The following is a 20,156-nucleotide window of genomic DNA, read 5'->3' on the forward strand; positions in this document are numbered from 1 at the left end:
GCCAAGACACTGCCTTGTTGAGAAAAGAAACTAAAATCTCTGGAGTCGAGTTCAAAGCAGGTCCTACGGTTCGTACTCTCAAAGACCAAAGAAGCTCCACTGGCTTCTGGCCTTTGTCAGAGTGAGGTAGAGAAAAGTGCTAGGGCAAGAAAGAGCCGTCTTGTGGAGGAGTTTCTGAGCTGAGATGGAGGTGGCTTCCTCTTTACCCTTCTCTGCTAGTCACCTTCCATTCCTCCAAGGTCAGGGAGCCGGATGCTGCCATCCCGCAAGCTGGGGACTGGCAATCACCTCTGGTCCCCAAGGTGGACCCAATGCCGCCGCCACTGGAGCTGCACGCCAATTGCCTGGCAGGGAGAGGTGGCGATAAGGAGGATAAACAGAACCCTTCCTGATGTCCCCACTGGAGCACCACACGTACGCAGTTTCCCTGAGAACCTTCCCACCACAGAAGCCCAGGGGAAGGCAGGCACGTGGACATCACCCACAGAGGGGAGCCGGGGCGGGGCAGCGGGAAGCCGTGACGGCTCAGTGGGGAGGTCAGACGCGTCCCAGATGTCCCTGAGGATGGCCTTTTCCCTCTCCCACTGCCAAGGCCCAGCACCAAAGTCCAGAGCAGGGAATAGGGAGCAACAGTGTGACTGCAGACCATGCCCCGCGCCCTAAAGCCCAGGCCACCCACTGCGGGGCTCCACCCTGGGTGCTGGACCCCCAGGAGAGAGAGAAGAGAAGGTGTGGGAGGCTGCACTGCACATCAAAAGTGAGGCTGAAATATTAAAGAGGATGGACCATCTCACTCCGAACACCAGTTCGCTCCTATTAAGTGACCATGACTGGACATGACAGAGTCGGACCCAGATGGCTTTAAGAGACCGGTTCACAGCAGCAAGGAGAGCCCGGTGGAGCCCCAGTGAGGTAGTTTTTACTGAAGAACGAGGAATAATTTGATGCCTACACCTCATGAGTTGAGACTTCTCAATCGAAATATTTCTTTTAAAAAACCAGCTGTTGCCATTTCCGACACAAGTCACCAGGCACACAGCTGTGCTGTCCCTTTGCAGAACCGCAGAGAGTGTGCAAACTTCTGATCTCTAGTCAACCTGTCAGCCTCTTAAAAATCGTTCTTCCTTTATTCGGATGCTCTAAATTCGGAGAAATAGAGTCGTGGGCTTCTTTCTCTTTAACCTTTCAGCCTTCAGTGTGGCTTCTTTGATTTTACACCGAAAAATGTACTTTGGCTCCAATAAGCAAGGTGATTGACATATGAGTAGCACACATTTACATACATATGTATATACATCTATTGAATATTATATATATGTAACTACATCTAAGTTTTATGTATAATAGTAAATAAGTGCTTTCTCTTTGGAAAAAATTATATAAGTATTAGAATAACCTGCTAAAAATAGGTAGCAAGGATCAGTCATGGAAGTGTGAAGAAATGTTACACTTAATCTTTTTCCTTACGTTATCCTTGCTACCACACCACAAACAAAGGTCATGTGTCTACATAGAAAACTTATACCCGAGGTCTTTTTACGGGCTGTGGGTGAGGCTGGCATGTTTCATGCTGTCTGGGGACCTGACCCCGTCCCTCAGCTTACAAGGACAAAGCCATCTGGGGATTGAACTTGGCTTTATAACTACAATTAGATGAGCTAGACTCTATAAACTCCAATTAGATGTTGCAACTTGTGGATTATTCTGCAATAAAAGGTTCTCAGTTGTCTGCTTTCACTGCCAAATTGTCAGGAGTTATGAGTTCCCAGGTTCCAAGCTCTAAACTCTTGAGGCTGGTTCCCACCTGATAAGCAAACACACAAGGAAAAACAACAAGAAAAAACATCCCCCCAGGTAAGACGGCAGCTTCCAGGTTCTTGTGTCCTTTCTTGGGGCCTCAGCTGCCAGGGTTCGGACATTCTTGCTTTCTCCATGGCTTGTCCTCATGCCAGGTCCCCTTCACTTGGCCTTTGTTGTTCCCACTGTCCTGCTCTCAGGTGCGCGTTCCTTCTGGTCTGCTCAGAACTCACCCCCAGGGCAGCATCTCTCCATCTGCTCCCCTGAGTCCTGGGCCCATCTTTGCCCCACCTTTGCCTGCAGCCCTGCCTTCCTCCCATGTCTCACCTGCCAACTCCCTGGATCATGCCCACCACCCAGGCAGGATGCTGGCAGCAGGTCAAAGGCTAGAAGGTCGTATACGCTGGGTTTACAAAGACCGCTGTCAACCCTCCTTCAAGTGCTTCAACTGCACTGAGAAACAAGTAGCTTAATCCCAGGCAAGAGTCATGAATGTATTCCCTCTCGTTTCTCATAAAGTTTAAAGGTAAGAAAGTAACTTTTGATGTGATAATCATCTTCTTCATCAACATCTTTTTGAATTTTATTTTTTTATACAGCAGGTTATTAGTTATCTATTTTATACACATTGGTGTATATATGTCAAGCCCAATCTCCCAATTCATTCCCTCCCTCCCCACCACTTTCCCCCCTTGGTGTCCATACATTCATCAACATTTTTAGATTTAATCCTTTTTCTCAGCAGGCTGTTGATGAAACACTTCACCCACCAGGCACAGTTCCTTCCTTATGATACTATTACCCACTGCTATAAATATAGTTTGTCCCTTCTCAGACTTCTAATTTTCTCTTTTGTTTTGTTTCTACATCCTGTAGACATCGTCAAACAAAAGGTATCATGTAACCCTTGAGAAAGCAACATTGAGGACACATTCTGTTGCCAGTCCCGGATGAAAAGAAAAGCTTTCCTGCATCTTTAAAGGACGACAGAGCTCGGAAGAGGAGCTGAGCAGAAACACGGAGGCTGTGTGGCTGAGCCCCACGTTTCATCGGGAAACCCTCTCACTTTGGATGTAAGATCCTCTGAACCACTCCCTGATGCAGGGCTAGGTTTTTACACCGCGACCCTAAATAACTCTTGCTGTAATACAGAAAGTGAGGATATTTTTAATATTTACTTTGTGCCCCCTGTCCACCTTTCCTACTTAAAATTATTACCACACCTAAGGTTATGCATATATTTTCACCACTGTGGCTGGACCATCACAGATTTTAGGTGTCTCTACAAATATGCTATTTTAACCAAAGGGCGCCAGACGGAAGTTTAATGGCCAATCTTCCCTCACCTCACGAGAAACAGAAGGCAAGTCCAGAGGGAACAATTCAGGTTACACTCAAGGCCAACATAAAGAGGGATAATACCTTTCTTTCTTCGGAATCCCTTTGATCCAAACAATATCCAAAAAAAGGACTGTAGTTTCATTTAAGTAATGTAACAGTGATATCTCGGAAACACAGGCTTTACGTAACACTTTTCCCTTCAAGCTAAGAATAAGTCTAACTCTGAATTGTACCCTACTGTAAAGGAATAACAAAAGATTTGGGGAGTAAGACAACCTTAACTTTTTGAGAAAAATGTTTTTTTAAGTTAGATTAATACCACCCATCTCTGAAAGATCTCATTTCTGCTTCCCACTTTCCTGGTTTCTAAAAGTAGAATTCGTACCGTGGGCATCATAATACAGATCCTTTTTTTTCCCCCCCTCAGTCTATCTTTTTACATTTTCCTCCTGATTTCCTAGAGCCTCAAAACTCACTCTTAAAACTAATATTTGGAAAGGAATTATTCTGAACCAGAACATTTAATGAAGTTTCTATTTTGAGATTTGAAGTGGCTTCATCACGATCTCCGCAGACCTTTCAGACCAGCAGAGGCTGAGGTGACTGGCAGCTTCCAGTGGAAGAGGTAACTGACATGCCAGGCTCTGAGTAATGACTTGGAGGTTCTCCCGGCACCTGTGAACTGGGGCTGTCCTGGAAGGCCCACTGTGAAGTGACAAAGGTATCACCACCAAGCGAGAATGCCATTCCTTTGTAAAGGAGAACAGGTAGTCCTGGTGGCTCTCTTTCAGGCAGAAGGAGCTGCTTGTAAACTGCAATCAAAAGGCGCCTGTCAGAACTGCCCTTCTTTTATAGACAACTGACGCCTTGTACTTACTGGTTAACTTCCACTAAAACATGTAGATCTAGTCTGGTTTCAAGAACGGAATTTGACTCTGAAGCGTTGGAAAGCATTAGAGGAACACACGCTGACAAGGATGAGTCTACAGTAAGTTAAAGCCACTGTGTTAAATATAAATGACAAAAATTCAGATTGAGTTTTCTTAGTAATTCCACACTTTTATAGGGTAACTTCTCTCTTCTTATTTTCTGAAATGTACGCTTTTACCTCCCACTTTCTAATTTTACTGCTGAAAAGCAGATTGGCCTTTCCTTTATGCTTTTCATAAAGGAAAGCAAACCCCTAACTTTACAAAAATGTGCCAGGGCTGCAAACCTTCCTCTGCTCTGCTTGGCTTGCCCTCACACCCTTTTCAAGTCCTTGCTTGAATGTCATTTTCTCATTGAGGCAGCCCCAACTATGCTACGTGAATACACAAATACATCCTCCCCTGTGAGACTTTCGATCCCTTCTCTTTTTCCTTTCTTTGCCATTTATCATCTTCTAATATGATACAAAATTCATTTATTTATTTGGTTTATTTTCTGTCTCTCCCCAATATAATATAAGCTCCAGGAGGGAGGAAGTTTTGCTTGTTTTATTCAGTCTGTATCCCAAAAACCTTGAAGAGTGGCAACCTCTCATAGTTGTTGAATGAATACGTTGTTTTGCTATTAGTAGCATTGGGTTTAAATCCACCACAATTTGCTTGCAACCTGGGATAATGGAAATGGGAAGCAATTAAAAAAAAAAACAACTGCCCAATAAACTGAAAGGTTTCGGATAATAGTTCCAATCAGTATGCAACTGATTTTTTTTTTTTTTTTTTTTTTTTTTTTGACCCCAGGAAACAGTAAGACAGTGCTCTACCCCCAGTGATTGACAGACAAATCAATCCCTGTGCTCTCCTACTCCAAGGCGTTTCACCACGAACCATGCTGCCGGGACAGGACCTAAGCACTGACTTTGCATTGTGCCAATACTCAGTGCTACTGTGTGTCTCACACACACTGTACGTGCATCTGCTTTATCTGATCCTCCCCAGTTGACTTCTCGATTAGGAAGATAATGTTAAAAGCCACCTAATACAACAATGTAATTAATACTACCATGTTGCTTTTAGTGGCCTAGTGTGAATTTTACGGGAGGAGAATTTGGATTAAGTTTGTTCCTCCTCTAGTTCACCTCGTTCTGCACTGTCAGCTAGGTCAGAGTAGCTGTAAAGTAGCCTCGTAACTTACTGACAAGGCAGGTAAACTTTTTGAAAGCTGTTTTTTGTTCCATTAGCCTCCTGTCATTATGTTCATGTCTTGAAATTTGGGATTATGCAGCATTTAATTCAGGCAGATTAACAAACTGCTTGAGGCTGTTTTCTGGGCATTAAAGTATGGTAGCCCAGCAACATCTTACGTGGTCATCATTTCTAGAATTACTAGAATTACTCCAGCACAGAATCCCTCCTCTGTAGTACTTAAACCATGTTTTCAAAGAAATTGTGAAACTGAAAATTCCATGGTTTGCATTTAGATTTAATTTGGAATTGTTGAGTGTCATAATGCTGCCTCTGAGAAATAAAGCTCTAGTAGGTAGTTAAGTCTGATGAGCTTATTCAAAGAGTCTCAAAACTGCAATGAGCACAAAGAGAAAATCAATCTCTGCAGTGTGCAGGGTCACACAAGAAAGCTGTAAGCAGCTAAAGGGAGAAACCTGGAGTTGCTTTAAAGAATATCTACTGCTTCTTTACACAGGTCACTTCCAATTACAAAGCATATCATTTTATGCTATAAAAAAAAGATTTTTTTTTGGTAACTGCATATCCTAATCTTCCTATAACGAACAGAGGTATTTGAGTAATTCATATAAATAGTATTTACTTTCCTGAGTCAGATAACTTCAAGATTTAGTTCCTAAATCTAAAGCTGTTTTTAAAAGTATCTATTTTATGCAAAGACTCAAGTCCCAGGAGTGTGGCAGAATATAACAGTTTATAGTTAAAGAAGAGGGAAGTGTGACTATCACAGCAGACATTGTTAGAATGGTCTAAAATATCTATTTAATACGGTCTGTCGGCCTGGAACAAATATTCCAGGCAAACATTCTACAAAAGTAAAATTCCCCCAGAACTCTGTGTTTGCAAAAATGCAATCTAAAATTTCAGTTCTTAGTATGACTTTTCTAAAGCATCTGTTTGCTACCCATCTCCAGATCCCAAATTATAGCACATAACCTTGCTAAGCATAATAAATAAAAATATAAATAAACACAGTTGGGTAGGTTCCCCTCAAAGTCCTCCATCTTGTTGGTAAATATACCTTCCCTCTCGCCCCCGTAGGTAATAAATTCTTTCTAACTCAGGCTAATCTCTCTGAGTAGGCTTGGACGCCGCTGCAGCATTCTCAGAAACCCTAGCCCATAAGCTATCCTCCTTCTCTGTATCTTCAAGCTTTTCCAGAACTATGGATTCTAGCCTCTAAATGTGGTCAAGTTTCTTCCATGTCAACTGTCCCCCAACAATAAAACCTGCACCCCATCTCAACCCCACTCTGCTCCCTGACTCACAGATTCACAAAGGTGCATGAGGACACCACCCAGAGCACTTTCCAAACAGACCCTATGGTTACGTAAACTCAGAACCTGAAATTAAGGTTCATGCCCACCCAGGCTGTTCCCCGGAGTTCAGCAGCTTTCTGAGAGTTCAACAGACACGTGACCACTAATCAGTCACTATTGGTCCAATTATCAAACCACTTATCTGTGAACCAGAATATTTTATTTGCTTTCATATGAGCAGCAGTACTTTTTTAAGAAGGAAAATAATCTCCTATGTTTTCTTCTAATAGTTTCCTAGTTCTACCTTTTAACGCTTAAGTCTATGATCCATTTTGAGTTAATTTTTGCATAGGGTGGGAGGTAAAGGACTTTTTTTCATTTGCATATGTATTTCCAGCTATTTTAGCACTATTTGTTGTTTACCACCAAATTACCTTGGCACCTTTGAAAACTTTCCCAGACTGATTTAATGACAAAAAATTATTTTTGAGCGCTAATTATTATGTCACAGAAATACAGACTACCTTTTTGGTAAGTCCTTTTATAAAAGATTTTAATAATGTATTAAAATGATACATTGTTATGTGGGAAAAAAGCTGGAAAAGCAAAAGTATATACACATATCTGGAGCGTAATATACCAAAATACATGTACAGAGGTTATTGAGCTTTGATTATATACTGGGTAATCTTACTTTTCTTTCTTTTTTTTTGTGGTACACAGGCCTCTCACTGTTGTGGCCTCTCCCTTTGCGGAGCACAGGCTCCGGATGCACAGGCTCAAAGGCCATGGCTCCCGGGCCCAGCCGCTCTGTGGCATGTGGGATCCTCCCGGACCTGGGCACGAACCCGCATCCCCTGCATCGGCAGGCGGACTCTCAACCACTGCGCCACCAGGGAAACCCTTGCTTTTCTTATGTTTAATTGCATTTTCATTTTTAAATGTACATATAAATTACAATAAAATTTTTGAAATTTTATCCATTAAAATTTTTGAATCAGAGATTTCTCAGAGTTACATCTTTAACGCTATAGTTAGAAGAAATAATCACATCGTAAATAAAGTCAACAGAAGGGGGAAATCTAGTTAAAAGTAACTTACAATTTTCTAAAAACAATGTCAGATTATATTTGACAATTTCATTGTTAAATTGAAAGTTCTCAAAGGAACAGACTTAGGATTTTAGAGTTAAACCAATTGCCTCAACAGAATATATCCTTAAAAAAAAAATCAATGAATGGTTTAGACACAAAATTCCATTGTGTAATCACACCCAATTTTAATGTCCGTCAATTTTAATGGTGACACACCCTACACACTCATCGGCCATCAGATACTTTCTGCTGGAACCAGAGTGTAAGCAAAACAGCAGTGGATAACGGTTTGATTATTTTTTTTAAGACTTCTTTTCCTAGATTTTAAGGTAGGAAGATAAAAATGACAATTATGAACTGTTCTATTTCTTTATCATTTCCCTTTTTTCTTTTATAACAGATAGTTTTGGCAGAGCGGAACTTGCCTTTTCAGGAACTTCCTATTTTACATTCACAATATCAGTGATGCAAATAATCTTGCAAGTGTATGAGTGTGTGCTTGTGTGTGTGAGTATGTTCTATGACTATGGCATTATACACCACGATTCTAAGAAAAACTGAAACATGGCAAAATTATAATTAGTACCAAGTGGGTGTAGTGTAAGAGCTAAAAACGCAAAGTAGGAAAGTTGAAATTCGTTTTCACATTCAATTCAGGTGCTGTCTGAAATTTGCTTTCGGGTGATTTCTGATTGTTGGAGCACATTTTCCAAATGATTAACAATGCTTCACAGCCACATAGCAGAGGGAGATCAGCTCCATGCTTTGTGACCACCTAGAGGGGTGAGATAGGGAGGGTGGGAGGGAGGGAGACGCAAGAGGGAGGAGATATGGGAACATATGTATATGTATAACTGATTCACTTTGTTATGAAGCAGAAACTAACACACCATTGTAAAGCAATTATACTCCAATAAAGATGTTAAAAAAAAAAAAAGGAGGTCTATTTGTACTGACTGTAAGGTAAGCAAGATGATGAACAATACCTGGAATATCCTCAGACAACAAAATAACACAGAGGCTTTCAAAGGAGGGGGGTGTTAAGAGCTTAAATATATATTATTAATAAAATTAATCGTATCTTTGCAACATTGAAAAGAAACTTCTAAACTTTAAGATTACATTTAAATTATTAACTTGGTGGGCAAAATTAGGAGTGAACAAAGTAAGGTGAGACAATAAAATGTCTTTTACCTAAAAATCTATCCGTCCAGAGTTAAGAAAAAGCTAGGTTCCAAAGCTGCATCTAAATGTTATTGGATACATAGATAACCTCCTTGGGACAGCATCGTTAACAGGCTGTAAATGAGAAACATGAGGAAAAGGTCAAATCACCTAACTTTTAACATACGTAACTGAACCAAAATTATTATTTTAATGGGATAAGTGGGTTAAAGCAATAGCAAAAATGAAGAACGGGTCAGTGGAAATTGGGAACACTTATTAAATTTATTTATTTATTTTATTTTTTTTTTTGCAGTAGGCGGGCCTCTCACTGTTGTGGCCTCTCTCCGGAGCACAGGCTCCGGACGCGCAGGCTCAGCGGCCATGGCTCACGGGCCCAGCCGCTCCGCGGCATGTGGGGTCTTCCCGGACCGGGGCACGAACACGCGTCCCCTGCATCGGCAGGCGGACTCTCAACCACTGCGCCACCTGGGAAGCCCTATTAAATTTATTTTAACTTCCTGTGATGCGTTTGATGATTAGGTGCAGAGTATGGCACTGATATCCTTTACATGGTAGGTTCCACAGCTTGTTGAAGCATCCCATCTCAAAAGGGCCCATGTACTTCATACAGTAAGAATAATAATATATAAATAAAAAGTACAAATCTTATTTTTAAACTGCTACATATTTCCCCCAAATAGTCTAGCCTAGAGCTCTACATTTTAGTTCAAGAAATTCTCTGACTTGCCACTAGGCATACCTCTCAGGGCTGAGTACTTCTAATCGGCAAAACATGGGCATTGGCCTCAGTGCTAGGATTCAACCCCTAGACAAGCATTTCCTAACATCACATTATTGTCATGTTGCCCAGAAAGATCTATTATTCATTAAGTCCTGTTACTGATCTCACTTTGTTCCAATAACAGATGGCTGGAAACAGAAACCAGACAGCAGGGTCCATCTTCACTTGTCTTCCAATGGAATAACCACGAACAAGGGAAAACGAGGCACGAGAAGGGAATAGTTTGTAGAAATGCAGAGATAACCTACCTATACTTTTCATTTTGCAGATGAAAAACTAAAATTCATGGATACTACGCACCTTCTATCCTATTTCTCAGAGCCTGTCAGTAGAAAATCCAAAATGCTACTTTGAAATGCTCCTCATGTTAGCATTCAAAGCTAAGTGCTGTGAGTGACACTAATTTGCAGTCTCTGTGAATATAAAGTGACCAATCCTGGCTTATATTCTTTGGCTAAGTAAAAAAGAATGAAAAAAATATTAGGGGAAGTATGATGGTAATTGTATGAGCCAGTATTTCTTTTTCTTTGCTTATCAGCATGGTCATTAAGTCTACCTACTAAAGAACGTCTTATTAGTTATACTAGCTTTTTAAAGTGCTGTGAATGCTTTGAACCAGTGTACTTATATTAATCTATTTGACACAATACACATGGGGTTAAAACTTCATTTGGGCTATTAAGATTAACCATAATCCACTGATATTTTTTAATATAAATTAAAAATGCAAACTAATAACTCTGTTCAAATCACAGAACCAGTTAGAGTGCCTGATACTAAGATATATCATCCTCAACTCCTTGAGAGGCTGAATCACAGAGGGTCCTAGTGCCTGGGAGGAAGGGGCACTTTGGGGGGCACTTAGTAAAGGGAAGGGAAGGGTTTCCACATTTTACCCATGTGGCTGACTTGAAGATGAAGCTATCAGTTCTGCTGAATACCAGAGATCATTTGAATAGCGTAGAAACTTCCGTGTACTTTGATCAAACGATCTGCAGTTTCCTCATAATGTCAAATGAACATCAGGTAGAAAGGAAGATCCACTTCAGAAAAAAAAAATTACATTTTCTCTCTTAATTTTTCAAGATTAAGAGAACTACGCCTAATAGCTTTTCCTTTTTGTTGCTGAAAACTATGTGAGAATCATTAAATTGATTTCCCTATGATATATACCGATAAGAGTATAATGTTTCACAATAGACATTATTCAAAATAGGTCAGCTGCTAACACATGCCATTACTTCTAAAACGTATTGACATTTCTTCCTCTTGGAAAGCATGTCCTGAATGGTGATTTCTGAGGAAGAAGCGATGGCAAACGAAAGAGCTTTCCTAAACCATGTTGAAACTGTTAGAAAAGTCAAATCAAGATGATTTATATGTTGACGTCTTGGTGAAATGCTACTTCGATTTATTTTTAGACTATCGCTGTTAATTAAAAGAAACCATTACTTCAAGTTATAAATGTAAGTATATCAGGAGACACCCAAGAGACAGCTAGTGCTTTAAACAATCATTGCATAAGGATTCTCTTATAGCACAGCCAGCTCCAGGCAATAGGGAAACACCTCACTATCTGAACTTGAAATCCCAATACAAACATCAGAGCTCTACATACGCCTCATTCCCAGGAGGCTCCTGCAAAACCCAGAGCAGTGAGAGATGCCCTCCTTATTTCCAACGCTGTACCTCTGAGGAGGAAAATATACAGCTCGGCCTCTTTCTCCCAGCCCGGCTGCACCACAGCTGCTGACTTGCCCACACCTCCCCTCCATTCTCTCCCCTGGCAGGGATTGAACAAACGTTCAACACCTATTTTACATCCCCACTTTTCCTGTTTCAACGTGACGTTACAAATGTACAGTAGTTCAACTTGAACTCATAAATTTAAAGTATGTAAACCCTATCAGGTGTCTAAAGTGACGGGAGCATTTGAAGGATATTCTTATCTTTCAACATTATCCTGAATTCTGAAAACTGGTTTCCCAAAGGTTTTGAATACTGTCCTTTTTATGGTTCTGATGTGACAATGCTTACAAATGACCACAGCTTATTAAAAGCCTATTTGAAAAAGAGATTTACTATTCATTTTTGGAACTATCTGTGTCATGACATTGTGCTTCATGTATCGAGATTTTCCATATCTCTCTTGTTTAACCTTCTTTCCTGAAAATTTCCAGAGTGTCTTTTTGGAAACTGGGAGGGCAGAAGTTAATATTTTGTTTGTTCAACCGAGAACTGAATCAAAACATACTCTCTCCATGTCCCAGAAGATGCTGGAATCACGTTGTCACGTCAATAACACAAGAAGCTCTTCTATCATGGAGAGTGCCTGAATTTCTAAAGAGATGAGCACCTCTGGGTGCAGCTCAGAACACCGGATGCCTCATGAGGCCAAGGGCTAGAAGTAACCAGCTGGTGATGTGGCTCCAGTCAACGTACTGAAACAGCTTCATGTTAACTGAGGCAACTGAGGTCTCTCAAACTGACCCACAGCAGAAATGCTGGGGTGAAAACTGTTTCCTCCGTAAGAAAAGAAAAACCTAAAAGGGCACACTGTTGACCCGCTAAAGCATTGCTTCAAAGCCCAAAATGTCGCGCAGGCTTTGCTAATATGCCATGTAAATAGGTTGTTATTATTTTTAACTCTTGGGGCTCTTTTCCTCAAACTCTGCTCAGAGTGACAAATTAAGCTATGTGCTTTAGAACGTCAGAAAACCTGGATTACATTTCTTGTGACGAGGATACCAAAGTGTTTTTAGAATCCCTGACTCTTTTTTTATGCCTGCCTATACCCGCCCCCAAATGCCACCGAATGCTGACAGTCACTTCCTTCTCCCAATGGCACCTGCTGCCCGCACACCCACCCACGGGCTGCTAAAATCCTCCTGTCATCTCATCCACATGCCAACATAGAAGGCTGCCTGCATCCCTACCCCCGAACCTCCAAACTGTCTTTGGAATAAGGAAACAAACACACAGAGCTCACATTACAAAGGGGCTTATGATGGCCAAGGGATGTGGGCCAGGAAGCACTTCACTGTCTTCATAGGCCATTTCCTAAGAATCCCAGCCACTGGTTCAGGTCTGCACGTGACACTTATTCAGAGACATCAGTTGCTAGGAGAAAGTTCAGGCTAAGATGGATTAATTAATCTAAAAGCAGACACGGAGGATATACCATTCCTCTACCCCATTAGAAATTCCCATGTTGGCCACTTCCATTTTTAGCCTGAGAAAAGCTTTTTATATGAGTGACAACTTCAGATGGTTTCAGCCTGTTTGAATTTACAAGACAGAATGCTTCTGGAAGAATATCTCTAGACATTACCCTACTCTTGAAACAACTACTTACCTACTGTACGGCCTGCTCTGTGTTAAAAATGTGATCACTGCTAATACGGAGACAATGATTTGCTCGGATGCCTGGTTATCAGGTGATAGCATTGTCCATGGTTTTATTGGATTTCTCTCAGTGCCAGAGTCACAGAACTGAAGGGAGACCTGATTGTTTGGAGGCTTTCATGTGAGGTGCAAACAGAGCCTTGAGGTCAGGAACTATGCTTACTTGCCTTTGTAAGCATCTATCAAAATGCATGGTCCTCAATCCAGGTCTCATGAGCAATGCATACATGACACAAACCCATTTGTGAGCAAACAAATGGGAAGGATTTCCCACAGCAGACATGCTTGGCATCACTGCACACCAAGAAGCTGTTCCTTTCTCTGTCGCTCTGTTAGTTTCCTTTTTGTCAACAGCTTTTGAGAAACAAAGGGAATTGTGATCTAAATTCAAGCTCTTACATTGACAACAAGTAATCAATAGGCATTACTAATTGTGAACTTGGGGCTTCATGTCTGAAACTACTTGTGATGCTCTGGCACTGACCATGGGTCTCACAGAGGACCATAGCTATGCTAGGAGACCAACACAGGGGAAATGCATCTGGAAGATGTTGCCATAAATTGTCAGCAGAATTCTGTGAATTTGAATATTTCAGGAACACAAATGCAAGCTCTTTGTCTTTCGGTGGATTATATTGGGTTTGAGTCTATAGAATAACAGCTACCTACTTGTTTAGTTAACTTTCAAGGATGTGAAGTCTTGCTTTATTTAAAAAATAACTTTTTCTACCCCAAAGTATGACTTGGTCTTTTCTACCCCAAAGTATTACTGAGCTAAATATAGTCAGTCTCCTCTGTGGCTCTTCTGGAATTTAACACACTGCAGCCACTAATTTTGGAAACCTATCCCAAACTTCGTTGGTTATAAACCTCTAATTGGAATTATCCGTAGTGGGAAGATACTCTTTCATTCCTTCCCATGAGTGAATAGTTGAGCCTCTTGGGACATCACTGAGGAACCTGAATGCTTACAATGTCTTTGGGTTTTTTTCCTTTCTTTTTATTTTTTGAATCTCTAAAATGATTGTATAACCTCACGAATTCAAATACTAATTTCCTATGCTTTTCTAATTAATCCTGAAAAGAGGAAGGGAAATTGGGGCTGAATCTCAGATGTGGTATCATTGAAGGCAGTAGGAAAGAAATGTGGATCACCCTCTTTGGTTGGTGAAATTGAGGAGGGGGGACCATTACCTTTCAAAAATTAATAAAGCAACACATTAAAAATGCTGAGCACTATAACCTTGAATCTATTATAAAATCGCTAAATAATCTACATCTAAACTGAAGCTTTTAATCCCATTCTTAATCACATCTACTCTGACCGTGGTTGGGACATTAACCTCACCATTTGTGGGTATCTGAGGAGCTAACAATACCAAGGACAATAAGTCAATAATAAGTAACCCTTCTGAGACCCTGACCAGTGCAAGACACTGTTAGTCGTGCCCTACAGATATTCCCATGTAATTCCTACCCCAGTTTTTGATGGCGCTATCGTCGCCATGGCCCCCCTTTCTACAGATGAAGACACCGAGGCACAGAGAGGTTACTTGGCTAAAGTAAAAGAGCCAGTTGATGGAGAGACAAGGATTTAAACTAAGCAGCATGGCTTTTGGCTCTTAGCAACTGGCAATGGCTGCCTGGTTGAATGTGCTAATTAGCGCTATTGGAAGTTGTTCATTATGGTCGATAATGCCTAAGCCAATGCATTTAAAAAAGATATTGCATTCAATTAATTTCCTCCTATTAATTACTTAACAGTTATGCATCTTAATTGCCTGTGGAAGAGAAAGCATATACCCTCACATTCACACACCTCTTAGCATAAGACCAAGAGCTGGAAGACTTGAGATCAGTTTCAGCTCATTATCTTGTTAACTTTTTAACTTAACAATAAGTCACTTAACATTGAAAGCTGTGGTTGAACTGTAACAAAGATTGTTTAACTAAGAGATCTTTAATATCTGTTGAGTACCAAATTCCTAGAATTCTGTAATCTCTTTTTATTTGTTCTATCTGATAATGAGGAATAATTTTACAGAGAGAGTTTCCCAGTTCTAAAGGAGCTTTTTTAAAAAAACCTGAATAAGGAAAAGACCCTTGTTCAAGGAAAATGTCATCTCCGAGAGCCGAAAAAAATATTTCCACAATCACCTAGTCTGAGAAACACTGATTCAAAAACTTTGTTTGGTACTATAAAAATGTCTTTTAATTGTGAATCATCTCTGAAAAAGAGAAATTTAATCTTTATTACTAATAAGTAGAGCTACCAGATTTAGCAAATTAACATAGAGGATACCCACCCATTTACACTGGAATTTTAGATAAACAATAACTTTTTAGTATGTCCTATTGAGGGACATAAATTTTAATATAAGGATGTACTGTACTAAAATGTTTAGGGGTGTACTAGAATCTAGGGACATACTAACACATTATTCGTTGTTCATCTGAAATTTACATTAAACTGGGCACCTATAGTTTATCTGGCAACTCTACTGGTATAGGACTTGCTCAGTTGAAGTGAAAACATGAAACCCAAAGAAAATAATCAGACCTTATGAACCACTGAGTGTGCATCTGAGTGAGAAACATTGGCCTAAGGTATCAGTTTATTTTTCTTGTTCCTCAAATTTTTGTGCCTACCCAATACCAAATGATCACTTACATAGTGAAAGACTAAGTTGCATTTCTGGTCACTATTCCAACATGCTACAGGCAGTAGAATCTTTTAAAAAATCATATTCTATAAGTCAGCCCTCAGAGAGTTGCTGTTCTTTAATCCCCTGAGTGGTTTTCTTTACTGATGAGAACAGTAGTAGAAAGGAAGTGTCCATGAAAGGCAAAACCAAAAGCACCTGGCTATTTTGGAGGAAAGAGACAGCCCGTGGGATTTGTTATTGAAAAGTGACACATGTGATACAAAGACCGAAACACCTAAGTCTAGGCGTGAATGATAGTTAGGAATCCAGCTCATATGTGATTAACACAGTACATGCCTGGGGTAAGGCGGGCAATAGGCATTTGCGGGGAAAAGAGCCCAGTATCCACGCAAAGCCCCATCCTGCTGGCTGAAAGTAGCGTAATACACACAGCTTTAATATGCATGGTTACTGACCGGAGGGTAGCTAGGCAACAGTGACAGAAAAGCTGTGAATCTATGTTGAATGAGGTAAAAAGCAATAGCTTGGAAAAAGCAAGAGCCAGTTACCAAGAAACAGACCAGCCTAGAATGTTATTTTCCTTCTTTAAAAAAATTTTGTTTGACTAAAGTATTGTTGATGTACAATATTATGTTACAGGTGTGCAATATGGTGATTCACAATTTTTAAAGGTTACACTCCATTTATAGTTTTAAAATATTGGCTATATTCTCTATGCTATACAATATATCTTTGTAGCTTATTTTATACGTAATATTTTCTACATCTGAATCCCCTACCCCTGTATTGCCCTTCCCTGTTTCCCTCTCCCCACTGGTAACCATTAGTTTGTTCTCTATACCTGTGAGTTTGCTTCTGTTTTGTTATATTCACTAGTTTGTTGTATTTTTTTAAATTCCACATATACATGAGATCATACAGCATTTGTCTTTCTCTGTCTGACTTATTTCACTGCGTATGATACCCTTCCGGTTCATCCATGTTGTCCCAAATGGCATTATTTCATTCTTTTTTATGGCTGAGTAATATTCTGTTGTCTGTATATACCAGTCTTTATCCATTCATCTGTCGATGGACATTTAGGTTGTTTCCATATCTTGGCTATTGTAAATAGTGCTGCTGTGAACATTGGGGTGCATGTAGCTTCTCAAATTAGTCTTTTTGTTTTTTTTTTTAGATATATGCCCAGGAGTGGAATTGCTGGGTCATATGGTAGCTCTATTTTTAGTTTTTTGAGAAGCCTCCATACTGTTTTCCACAGTGGCTGCACCAATTTACATTCCCACCAACAGGGTACAAGGGTGTTCTTTCACTTCCCGGAAAATGCCCACTATCTCAGAGGACCCAAACCCTGTGCCTCTCTGGAAATCTTTCTTAGCCTTTTGTCTGTCCATCTACACAAATCCCTGCAGGTCTGGTCAGCTGGTCCTTCGTTAGGATTCCAGAGGACTTTTTATTTACCCCATGATGTGCCCACATAGCTAGTGTTGCATTATCAGATGGATCTGGGAGTGGACATGTCTGTTTTCCCCTAAAAGGCAAGGACAATTTGAGAACAGGAGCTGCGCTGCTCAGGAGAATCCCTAGACCCTTCTGAACGAATGCATGAGAATGTAAGTGGTCACATGAGAGAGGAGAGAAATAATCAAAGACATAGACTGTAGAGTCTGAGATACAAGATGCTTTATTCATATTCACCTCTCCTCTGCTCTGCTGCTTCACACTAGGAATTTATTTTACACATCTTATTTTTAAAAATTCTAATTTTATTCTTAAGGAGTTGGGGTGAAATCTGACTAAAGTACAATAAAGCATTTCTACTCACAGAGGACTTATACCAATAGACCTCTTCTTAAACAAACCCTCATGAATCAATATAAATCCACGATGTTACAGGGGTAACCTGCCTTCTCTTTCTGGATACCGTTTCCAGCTAAAATGAAAGAGCCTAGCACCCTAGGACAAGAAGACTCGAAAGCCATACCTGGGGGAGCAATGTGGGTTCTCTAGAGAGAGCTCTATAGGGAGCCGGGGTCCACTGGAGGGTCTGGATATGCACCCATGAAACAGCTGAGGGAGATCCTGAGTCAGTCATAACGTGCTCTGAGTGGCAGCCAGTTCTGTGCTTTACTCTTAGTCTCCCATATACTCTGTTCTTTCTGCTTAATTCAGGAGGATTTGTTGTTTTTGAAGACCTCACAGAAATACCCTAACACAGACGCACATTTCCAACACACCTCCAATGAATACACGCCCCTCCCCTCTCCCCTTCCTTCCCTCTTCCTCTCCCTGACCCGCCCCTCCCTCTGACATACCTATACGCCTCTACGTATATGCATATACGTATACCTATACGTATATGCTTACACTGCTCTTTAGACCTTGGGTTTCTTCCCCCTTCCTCTCCTCCAATACACACGCCTCACTGGTCTCCAGTGGACCCTTTAGAGAAGACTCCTGTGAACACACCGCTCATCGTTTTCTCCCAAAGCCGATAGTTCAGATTGCAGTATCAAACATTTGCCCATGGGTTCTCGTTACTGCATACATGCTTATCCTACATTCCATCTCTATGGCTACAACTTCAAAGGCAAAGCCTTTCTCTTTTATTCTACTTCTTTTTTCCTCCTTTAATAACAAAGTGTATTGCTGTGTACCTAATAAATGGTCAAGTAATAAGCATTTGAATCATAAAGGACTGAAGTGAAATAAGTAGACGTTAAAGTTTAAGGATCTCAGGATGTCACCACAAATGCATCGTCTTGAGCTCCAAAGCAGGTTTCACCTCTGCCTGGCAAAAAACACCACATACCTTGAAGCCGGACAATCAGCCTCTAGATTTGTGTTTCTTGCTTCCTGACCGTTTACCCATATGAAGTTTTGCCAGTCCAATGATTTCCCTCAGATTTTAGTTTACATCAATTCAAGAGAATCTGAATTCTATAATTACTTTTCCATATTGGAGAAGATTTTCTATATTTTTAACCCAGTTTCAAGAATAACACTTCCTTATTTAGAATCACTGGAAAATTACACTCGCACAAGATAGACTGCTATTCTAGGCCATAAATGAAAGTACTTTGTTGGGAGGATGAGTTGAGGAATAAAGAATAGGGTGTGGGCTCTGACAGAAGCATCATTTAATCATTTATATACTGCTATATATATAGAGAAAGCGGTGGACACCTCCACCAGACAGAAAATGTGGGGTGAGGCCTCTCCTTTTAGCACTTCTGTTAATGTAGCCTCAAGCTGTCATCGTGTAGTTTGTTCTTATTTCTATTTATGGCCATTTGTGTAATCTTTGGTCACATGGAGTGATCACAGGTAACCTAAAAGCTTGCAAGAGACAGTTTCATGATCACAGATATAAAGTGGCTAAAATGATTATGCTATGCCTTGTATTTATTCTACTTGTTTGTTTTTATTCCAGCAAGATCTCAAAGCCTTCACGTGAGATCTGTTAGAAAAGAATAGTAGATGAAGAATAGAACTAACCTTACAAATCCGCAAAAAATATATTTAAACTGTTTCTGTGCTATTTCTTTTTTTCTTTTTCTTTTTCTTTTTTGCGGTACGCGGGCCTCCTCTCACTGTTGTGGCCTCTCCCATTGAGGAGCACAGGCTCAGCGGCCATGGCTCACGGGCCCAGCCGCTCCGCGGCATGTGGGATCTTCCCGGACCGGGGCACGAACCCGTGTCCCCTGCATCGGCAGGCGGACTCTCAACCACTGTGCCACCAGGGAAGCCCCTCTGTGCTATTTCTTGTCTCAACAAATAGATAAATTAGACAAGGAGAATTTGAACTAAATCTCCTTTCTTTGATCTGTGATATACTTTGCTGAAAATAAGAATGGAAACAGAGGTAAGCAATTGAAAGCAACACCTCCTTAATTTTTCTTTTCTAGCTGTATGGTGTAGTTGTGTTTAAGCCAATCATATGTATTTTGTATTCAAAGGCTTTTTTTACATCACTGAAGATGTTAAGAAAAATAAACCGTATTAAAAATCTCATTTAAAAACTGAATCATATTTCTTGAAATAACTCAAATATAACTGCATCTTTTAAAATTCGTAGTATTTTACCATTATAGAAATGATGGCCAAATATCTGCAAATTATAGCAGAAAAAAAACCTATGGAAAAATGTCTTTGCAATTGTAAATATTTACAGAACCCACATAACATACTTCTTCCATTACATTTTCACAGGTTAGTTTCAACATCCACCATGCTAATACTAACAGCTTTGCAGTTTAAGTAAAAATAAAAAATCATGAGTATACTCTGCAGAGACTGCAAAGTCTCTAGAGTAACTAATAGAGGGAAAGTCTTTTGGGGTCAAGTAAAATAATGTTAGTAATCTAAGCACCGCATTGTCAGTTTCCTTCACGACCACATGGCACCTTCCTGACCATAATAAAGCCAGTCTACGGGGGGGGGGGGGGGGGGGG

General features: G+C 40.4%; 1 protein-coding gene across 3 annotated transcripts in view; it reads right to left on the reverse strand.

Annotated features, from left to right (window-relative positions):
- The window catches only part of RIMS1 (regulating synaptic membrane exocytosis 1), a 484,376-nt gene that overhangs the window by 328,890 nt on the left and 135,330 nt on the right, over positions 1–20,156 (reverse strand). For 2 of the 3 annotated variants that reach the window (XM_007456119.1, XM_007456118.1), the window contains exon 6: positions 19,281–19,291. The exons of the other annotated variant lie outside the window; for it this stretch is intronic. In XM_007456119.1, coding sequence (XP_007456181.1) covers positions 19,281–19,291 — 11 coding nt within the window. The remainder of the gene's footprint in view (positions 1–19,280; positions 19,292–20,156) is intronic. 3 annotated transcript variants of the gene reach the window in all.

This window comes from Lipotes vexillifer, unplaced genomic scaffold (assembly GCF_000442215.2).
Source record: "Lipotes vexillifer unplaced genomic scaffold, Lipotes_vexillifer_v1.1 scaffold693, whole genome shotgun sequence".
Classification (NCBI taxonomy): Eukaryota; Metazoa; Chordata; class Mammalia; order Artiodactyla; family Lipotidae; genus Lipotes; species Lipotes vexillifer.